General features: G+C 45.8%; 1 protein-coding gene across 1 annotated transcript; it reads right to left on the bottom strand.

Annotated features, from left to right (window-relative positions):
* Positions 1 to 1,008: 1,008 nt before the first annotated feature.
* LOC120685448 (disease resistance protein RGA2-like) lies at positions 1,009 to 5,884 on the bottom strand. The gene is made up of 4 exons (XM_039967371.1): positions 5,480 to 5,884; positions 5,006 to 5,106; positions 4,846 to 4,892; positions 1,009 to 4,659 (listed from the first exon to the last, which is right to left on the bottom strand). The coding sequence occupies exon 4, from the start codon at positions 3,994 to 3,996 to the stop codon at positions 1,069 to 1,071; it is 2,928 nt and encodes a 975-aa protein (XP_039823305.1). The 5' UTR covers positions 3,997 to 4,659; positions 4,846 to 4,892; positions 5,006 to 5,106; positions 5,480 to 5,884; the 3' UTR covers positions 1,009 to 1,068.
* Positions 5,885 to 9,696: the final 3,812 nt, after the last annotated feature.

The raw sequence follows: 9,696 nt of genomic DNA, 5'->3' as shown, positions 1-9,696 counted from the left end.
TTTCTATTCTGTAATCGAATTGTTTAAACCTTAACTACCAAGAACTGCCTTTGTATAATCTTGCAGTGAACACTGGGTCCTAATTGTCATAATTCCCGAGAAGAGCCTACTCGTGGTTATGGACTCATTGAGGAGACCTCCAGAACAATATGAAAATCTTCTTTACATGATGAAAAAGTAATTCTACCACTACTCCGTCGATGACTGATAATTTGAATCACTTTGTTACTTGACTATAATTGTTCTAATCAAACACAGGATTTGGAAAGAATTCGCTAAAAATCATCCAGGCAAATTTGACAAGGAATTGAAGATCAAGACAGATTTTGCGGTACGCACTTGGATGATTCGTTGCACGATTCATTAGTTTTAGTATATATTCATGTAAATACCTGATAATTTCTTCTCTCTTAAAGTGTATGAGGCAGAAACAAGGCACTAATTTATGCGCATACTATGTATGCGAGAACATCCATGGTCTGGTAGGTCCTCCAAAGGGCTGGACAGATTGGGAGGAGGAAGTAAGTAAAAAACTTGTTAATATTTGAACTCGTATTTTAATTAGTCGAAATTAATTATCCCCTTTTTCCATAGGTCGAGGAGATGCGCGATAAACTCATACCGGAGGAAAAGATTATGGCGATTCAAGAACAATTCTCCGGATTTATTGTTGAGCAAGTCCTCGATCCAAAAGGCGAATTCTACTATGATGGAATATCTAATATTGACAATCGCAGCAAATATGATAATATACGCGTATATATGTAATTAAGAACGAATATACCTATGTACATATATATATGTGTATGTATTAAATTTCTATTTATGAGTATGGATGTATTATATATATAAGCACTCCAATAATATATATGTGTGTATATATATATATAATATTGGTCCTAGACATTTTCATATGTAAAGAAACTCACATGTATAGATATGTGTATACATATATATATATATAAGTGAATTAATTTATATATGAAAACTATCTAGGACAAATATTATATAAGTAACTATATATATATATTAGTGGAGATCATACACACTAAATTCCAATACATAAGTTTAATTGAAACGCAAAAGTATAATTAAAATAGAAAAAGAATTGAAAAAGAAAAACATTAAAAAAAGGGACATTTTGTCCTGGTCGGTAACCCCAACCGGGACAAAAGGATTCAAATTGAGGAAGGGTAGGAGTGAGGGATACCGAGTCCTCCACCCCTGCTCCTCTGGATATATCGACACGTGAGGGATGTGTGAGACAAGGTGCCAGTCCGGCCCCACTCCTTGCTTGTAACGACTCGCCAAAGCAGGGCAGTTGTAAATTTCCAAACTCTGGAGAGCAGGTAAGTGTTGGATGGACTGAGGCAGGCACTGAAGAGCAGAGCAATCATTGATGAGAAGCCACCGAAGCGCAGATAGTTGCCCGATGCCCTCTGGCAGCTCGACCAGCGCACGGCAACATATCAATTCGAGAGATTCAAGGGAGGTGAGGTGCTGAATTGCATCAGGCAGTAGCTTCAGATTGTCCCAGCATCCAATTTTCAGCTTGGTGAGTGACGTTAGCTGCTCTATCGATCGAGGGAAGCTAGACGAGAGGTGAGGGACTGCTGAGTGCAGGCTGCTGGACGATGAGGATTCATTGGAAGGTGATGGAAGCAGACGAGAGAAGTTACTTGGGGATAACAGCTGCAAGTTGCTTTCAAGCAAACACAGCTCCTCCAGCCATGGTGGCAAGTATGGCTTCACAGTACTCAATTTCGGGCAGTTCTCTATGTATAGTTTGGATAGGATTGGAAAGCAATATTGTGCACTTAATTCCACCTCTTGAATTTCTATACCGCTTGCTATAGTCCACAGCTCCTCTAAACTTGCCATTTCCGACAGTTTGAGGGACTTCAGCGAAGGAAATCTCATAAGTCCTCGCATATGCTTCAAGTTGGGAGAACGAAATAGTTCCAGACGGGTTAAAGACGGGTACTGACAAGGACCTGTTTGCTTTAACGTAGTGCCTTCAGAGTATGTAGAACCATTCTGCTCCATCAACCACCGTGGCAAACAAGGACCTTGGTAACGACGAATTACCAAGCTCTCAATTTGCGATGGTGGTTCAAGACCACTCAGCACACCCTGCTCTTGTTCCACATCTGAAGCTAACTCTTCTCCTTTACTCAAAGACCAGTCCAAAACCAGATTCTTTATGCCATTCTTTTGTTTCAAGCAAGCCTTCTCAGTATCACATGGATCCTTCACGTACTTAATGTTTCTAATTTCCAATTCACCACTTAGCATATCAAGATTTTCAAGCTCCGAGATTCTCGCATCATCTCTATCACACCCGACAACAAACAAGCCCAGCTGTGTTAAACGGGTCAGCTGTCCAATACCTGACGGCATGCAACGCAGTTTGGTGCAACCATTTATGTTCAAAACTGCAAGTCTTTTCAAGTTACCTATACCTTTTGGCAGCTCCACTAGCTCAAAGCAAAATTCAAGGTTTATACACTCTAGAGTATCAATTGTAGTAATCCATGGAGGTAGCAAGGTAACTCTGGTTTTAGAAAGATCAAGTGTACACAACAGTGGACATGACAATGTGCTTGGCAGCCCCTGAAACACTCTAGAATCAGTTAAGTTGATTGTCTGCAAGTTGCTGAACACCCCCGCGAATTCTGACGAAAATTGTTTCAGAAATGAACACCGAGATATATGAAGGCCCCTCAGGTTTTTAATTTTACATATGGTGCCAGGTATCTCTCTCAATTTTGCACAATGATACAGAATCAAGGATTGAAGGTCTCGACAATCACCAATTGACTGAGGTAAACTGTCAAGATCATAAGCAAAATTCAACTCTAGAATTCGGAGCTTCTTAAGCTTGCCAATAGATTCTGGTAATGCAACAAGACCTTTGCACCTGATTAAATGAAGTGACTGCAAGTTCCAACAACTTGAGATGGCTTCTAGAAATTTTGTGCAATCAAGGTTATGAATTTCAAGATATCCGATATATTCAAATTTCAGTGTAAATTGAGGAAATGGAGTGTTTTCTGTGTAGTGCAGAACAACACTGCGGACACTGGAGCTCGTCTTAACTGGTTTATCAAATATTGGATTACCTCCAGAGATAAAGAGAGCATGGGCCTTGTGAAATGAATTCCTATGAACCTTCTCGGGACATGAAGTCAATGATAAGTATCTGCACCTCTGAGTGCGGTTTGCTATCATATTATTCGGTAGACAAGTCACCACTTCATCCTGCAGTATGTGTCGACTGAGATCATGAATCAAATCGTGCATCTTGCATACTAGCTGTTTAGTATCCCAGTCCTTAGAAGGATCCTGAAGAAAGCCAACTTTTACAAGAGAATCAAAGTAGCCACTTCCGATATCTTCTGGCTGCATTCCATTCATCGAATTGATGAATCCATGGGCTACCCATTGGGAAATCAAACGATCTTTGTAGATTTCTGTTCCCTTCGGGAATATAGAGCAAAGTGTGAAGCACTGCTTTAGTTCATCTGGCAGGTGAATGAAGCTCAATTTCAAGGAAGCGAACACTCTGTCTTCTATACTCTCATCAGTCCATAAATCACTCCGTCCTATGGCTCTCCAAATACTTATTTCCTTGTTTTCATAGAGGATACCTCCAAGTGTTCTGATTGCTAGAGGCACCCCACTACATCTGTTCAGGATCACTTTTCCAACTTTTATATAATCAGAGCCTAAATCCTCCTCTACCCACCCAGAGCTCTTTAGGAACAAGCTCCAACTCTCAGCCTCTGATAACATCCCTAGCTTGAATATATGCCTTGATTTCACAATTTCTGCAACCTTCCTATCACGAGTAGTGAGCAAAATCTTGCTTCCAACTGCACCACTCTTTAGGTGCACCATGAGTTTTTCCCAGTCTTGCTTGTTCTGATGCCATGCATCATCCAGGACAAGAAGAAACTTCTTACCACTTAACTTGTTTGAAATTTCACGGAGCATTTTCTGTTGAACATGAAGATCAGATTTTTCCTCAATGATAGCTTCAAATAGCTAGCCAATAAGCTTGTTTCCATCAAATTCTTGAGACACATAGACCCAGAATATCATATCTTTGAAGTTCTCCTTTATCTTCTTGTCATGGCAGATTTGTTTGGCCAAAGTAGTTTTGCCAGACCCACCTAATCCAACAATAGATACTACCGTTCTGCCATCCTCCCTTTCATTAGGTTCTAAAATCTTACTTACAATTTCATCCTTCTCCTGATCTCTTCTTGGTATTTTGGAGTCTTCAACATTAGATAGCATGGAGGGCTCTCCAGCAGTCCTGGTGTTGCTGCTCCGAGGAGGATGATCCATTTGTAAATTGTTCCTTATAATGTTGGCATCGCTTGCCTGCTTCACAATCTTCTCATATTTCACCTTGATTGCCTTGATCTTACTAGCCACCTTGCATCTGAACAGTAATGATTTTGGTTTTGCACAGAAGTAGTCACGAACTGTGATGTTTTCCCTGGAGCTCACAGAGGTCTTTCTTCACACCTGTTATGGAAGTAAACTCACTGGCTATTAGTGAAACTAACTTGCCACCAGCAGTCTTCAACACTCCAGACGCTAAAGCAGCCTCCACTCCACTCATACTGCAGAGATTCTCGTTTTGAGCCTCTGTGGGAAAGAAATTAGGAAAGGAGCAAATTAGTACATTGAGTCTTACAAGCCTATACTAATTTATTGTCGTCAGTGCTAATGTAGCATATACTGGCGAACCAAATAACTGTGATGTAAAAAAGTTGATTGCCATAGCAATTGCCTTCCTTAAAGAGGAGCAGCAATGCCACTTTTGCTTACTACCTGGTGAAGTCCTTGAGCGTGCGCGGCGCAGGCGCTCACTGGGGAGTCTGAGAGCAACACTCGAGTTGGTTAATGAAGAAACAAAGTAGGTGCCAAGGTAAAACACTTGTGCTGGAACAGGGGTCAACTGTGTTTTAGATCAGAGCAAGTGTACACGTACCTGGATGATCAGCTGCTTTCGCCTACTCCATCTCCAAATATTGAAACGCAGCAATGGTTGCAATCACAAAATGGTTTTTTGGGGCTCAAGATCCAGCAGATCTGCACACATAAGTTAGGAGCTGCAGCTTAGCTAGATGACATAGTGGCCGTTGGTACTTTCAGTAGCTCGAGATAATGCTTAACTCTTATACTAGCAAGTTACATGTGTGCATGGCTTGGTTATTACGATCCGTAAGGATCATGTATACAAGAGGTAAAAAGTCGAATGGAAGATTATGCTTAGCATGCCAAGTGCGAATCTCTGAAAAGAAAGAAGACGAGCACCAGCAACTGCAGTGTGACACTTGTGCTGCTGATGGCTGTGAGAAGTGAGATCAACATTCAGTTAATATTGCTGAATAAACCAGGAGAGAACGCACGAAAGAGATGTAATGGAGAACCACATACTACATAATTAGATCAGAGCAAGTACCTTGATTAGTTCCAACTCAGTGCCAGTGCAATGATCCGATCCCCAAACACGCGCTGGAAGAGGAGGAACTGGTTGAGGTTCAGAGATTTTGGGTTCCGAAAGCAGAGCTTGTGGATCTGAGGTGGATGGAGTTGCTTAGCTAGATGGCAGGGAGACTATTTTTGCTTCTGGAGTTCTGGGCGACGGGCTCCCGGGTCTTGGTCTTCACTGTCATGTGTCATCTAGCTCTGAAGGCAAGGACAGAGCACGTTGCTTGGGTCCCTTTCACTGCCAAAGAACGGTCCACAAAGGAAAACGAAGCCACGGCGAGACTTCGTTGCAAAACAGGAATTCACATTTCACACTGCTGCCACACAAGTAAATAAAAGACCTCAGGGGCGAGATATTTTGCAAGAATTTCCATGAAATTTCTCAAGGACGTCAAATTCCATGAAAAGACAGGGCCAGCTCCAAATAATACAACAGCCCTCGCCATCCAGCAATCAATTCTTGGCCCCACACGTTTGAAAGCAGAACAGTTTGCAAAAACCAGACGGCGATGGAGCAAGTTTAGATTTTAGTATTTCACTATCCGGCCGAATAAATTAACAACCATGATCGAGTAAAAACTAAACAAAAAGGCAAGGGTGATGGAATTGAGCCCTCTGTTCTCTCTCTCACAACGGACGGAGGTAGTAGAAGCTAAGAAGAACAGCGGAAGCTAAGATGAACAGTAGAAGCAGTTTTGCATTGGCGACGAACGCCCCGGCCATGCACACGGCCTGTATGTTGGCTGTTCTATTGATCAAATGGACTCGACTCAACTCTGCACACAAGGATTACATGACCACTTATAGGCCTTGGCGACACACAGCGCCCACGCCACCACACTCGAGCGAACTCGGCGCCCACGCACGCACGTCCTGGCGACCCGGCTTCTTCTCCTTCGTGAGCACCTAACTTCACGCAAGAACCGGTCACCGTCTCGATCAAAAATCTAAACAAGCTAACTAACTCAAATGAGGAGAATGCACGCACACACATGACCAGATCCTAACAACCTAAACATAACGTAGCCATACCAACATTCTGGACTCGACATACTCGTCGCACACACGACGGACTCGACACGACCTCGACCTAACACGCCATGTACGTACACGACGTGGTTTATTTCCTAACAAAGGGAAACGCGATTTAACACGCGCATCTATCACGGAGAGGAAAAAATGAATGAGGTCGCCTTTGGATTATAGGATTTTGTAGGATTTTTGGAGGAATGCTGTTCACATGGGATTTTTTCCTTTCCTATCCTTTGGATTGCAGGAACGGTGCTTAGCATTCCATAGGAATCTTTCCCTTTGCACACCAATTCCATAGGAATTTTAGCATCCACTCAAACCTCTTTGTAAAATTCCTGTGCACAAGGAACGAGAAACTTACTTGCTACTGCTGCTGTTAATCATGCCTCTTGCTCATGGGCCCATTTTCCAGTGAGCATCAAATGAAATAGTTACTACTGATTAGATAAACTAATAAAGTAACACAAGGCATTATGGCTAACACTCAACTAAGATTCCTGTGTTTTTCCTATAGCCCATCCAAACAATCATTCCTACAAAATTCCTATGTTTCTAAATCCTCTGTTTTGCACCTGTATTCCTATGGCATTCCTATGTTTTTCCTATTCCTGTGTTCCAAAGGAGGCCTAAAAGAGTTGCAAATATTGCCCGTCGGAAAGCTTACCATAACCTGCCTACTCAGTGCTCACGCTTCCTCATCGTCCAGACTAACTTGGATTACACAAAAATGCAATAATCACAATATTTTAATTCTTCAATGTGTTAACAAAAGATGGAGAGGCAACATCGACTCCTGGAGGACGCGGACAAAATAACTGAAAGAGAAGATGCCATGAAACTTCCCTGACAACGCAAAAACCCAAGAATTTGTCACGAGAAGGACCCAAAACTGGGTCCCACAAGTTGACAACTTGCCTAAACACGGTTGCCGACGTGCAATCTGGATGCCAACGATAGAGAGGATTGATTTCGCAAAGTGACCCAATGCAGGTTGAACGGGTGAAAATTAACATTCGGATAAATATACCAGACAAGAAAGGATCAAGGACTACATAATCAGATATACATATGCCAACAAAGACCTGTGAAATCGATTTAATTGTACATTATGTGAAAACTAAAATAAAACTATTGGGAACGAAGACCACCAGACCACACTATGTAACCAACATGACCCCATTAGGCTACACTAGTGGAGAACAGACCTTTTGTCCCGGTTCTCAACCCCCTTTAGTCCCGATTTTTGAACCGGGATCGGGAGGCTGAGACAAAAGATCCCAGACTTTTAGTCCCGAGTCCAATAACCAGGACTAAAGACCATGTGCAAGGTAAAAAAATATTATGTGCAACTCAGGACTCGAACCCGAGATGTCTCACCTCACGCGTGACTTCCTTATCACCCCACCTACACTCGCGCGTGACTTCCTTACCACCCCACCTACACTGCACATGTGACTTTGAATGAGATGCCTTTCTTTTAAACTAACCCGTGAAGCTCCCTTTTGTCCAGGTTGAAGCGACCAACCGGAACTAAAGGCCCTTTTGGTCCAGGTTGGAGCCACCAACCGGGACAAAAGGGTCATCCTTTAGTCCCAGTTGGTGTTACCACCCGGGACTAAATTTTCAGGACCTTTGGTCCCTGTTGGAGCCACCAACCGGGACTAAAGCTCCTGGATGCCCCCTAACCGTTGGACCTGGGACTAAAGCCTTCATTGGTCCCGGGTCCAAAGATTGTCGGGATAAATGTGCAGGATCAAAGTCCATTTCTGTAGTAGTGCTATTATTTCTTGTGATTTTGGTGATCGAATGACAACGCAATCAATGGGCTAACAAGTTTGTCAGATCATCTTTGTAGAATCTCAAGGTTCCATGGATGTAATCTGATGTATCCAATTCGCTGTTGTGACATCCCGGAAAAATTTACCAAATAAATCATGCGCTAAAAAAATAATTCTCAAAATCTTTTCATCGTTGAGCTCGGACCTTTTCCACCCGATCTCTCGATTCCCCGAGAAACTGGTCCCGACAGCCGAACCCACCGCTGTCCCGTCTCCCTGTTCGCCCTCATCCCGCGCATCGCGCTCGACCACGCACGCGTGCTCGACAACGCCTTGGTCGTCGCCGAAATTTCCGCTCGTTCTCTCTCTCTCCCCCTTCTTTTTCTTTTTCTCCTTTTCTTCCTTTTCTTTTCCTTTTTCCATTTTCCTTCCCCCTCTCCCTCTCTCTCCTTCCTCCATCTCCCCTATTGCGCCCCCGAGCGCCGCTCGGCCCGCCACCGGCCACCTCCATGCGCGCATGCCCCCGGCCCCCTGCTATCTCGCCCCGTGCGCCGTGCTCCCCCTGGCCCGCGCACCCACCACGCCAAGCACCGCCGCTGCGTCTCCTGCCTCACTGCGCGAGCGCTGCTGCAAGCGCACGCGCGCGCGCGTGCTCTACGTGGCCGGGTTACCCGCCGCGACGTCCGCAGCCGCAGCAGCTCGCCGCCTGCCCATGCGCGCGAGCGCATCCCGGCCACCGCCTTCCCCACCTCTGCGCACACCAGTGCCCCCGCTCGCCTCGACGCTCGTGCTCTCCGCAAACGCCGCGAATAGAGCCGCGCACAGTGCTCGCCATCACCGCCGGCCGCACGCGCGCACTGCTTCCTTGCCCTGCCACGCGCACGCGTCCCTCCCACGTGAACCACGCACCGCGCCGCCCGTCGTCAAGCGCCGCGCCGCCCGGCACAGCGCCGCCGCCTTGGCGCACGCGCGCACTGCAAGCAGAGCTCGTACGACCACCGCGCGTCGACCCCCCCCCCCCCCCCGAGCACCCCAACTACCGCCGTCCCCGCTACGTGCCACCACACCCCACTGCTCGCCTCGACCCTCGAGCAGCACAGCGCCGAGTGGGCTCCAAACGCCATTAATGGCGCCCGCGAGGCTCGCCGGCCGCCACCACCGCCTCGCCCTCTCCACCGCCTTCCCCGGTCTATAAGAGGCCCCTCGCATCACCCATCACCACCACAAACCACCTCCACCACCACGCAGCCCTCCCCAAGCTCCCGAGCGCCGCCGCCGCAAGCTGCTCTGCTCGCCTCCGCCATCCACCGTGGGTGCGCCTCTATAGGCTGCTCCTGCTCGAGGTGGGTAGAGGATGGGAACCCCCTCGGCCTCCTCT

Source organism: Panicum virgatum, chromosome 8N, assembly GCF_016808335.1.
Source record: "Panicum virgatum strain AP13 chromosome 8N, P.virgatum_v5, whole genome shotgun sequence".
In the NCBI taxonomy this organism is placed as follows: domain Eukaryota; kingdom Viridiplantae; phylum Streptophyta; class Magnoliopsida; order Poales; family Poaceae; genus Panicum; species Panicum virgatum.
The sequence above is the reverse complement of the archived record's forward strand: the minus strand, read 5'-3'. Positions and strand labels throughout refer to the sequence as shown.

Excerpts from the sequence above, each read along its gene's own strand:
- LOC120685448 (XM_039967371.1), bottom strand. The coding sequence starts at position 3,996 with ATGCTCCGTGAAATTTCAAACAAGTTAAGTGGTAAGAAGTTTCTTCTT.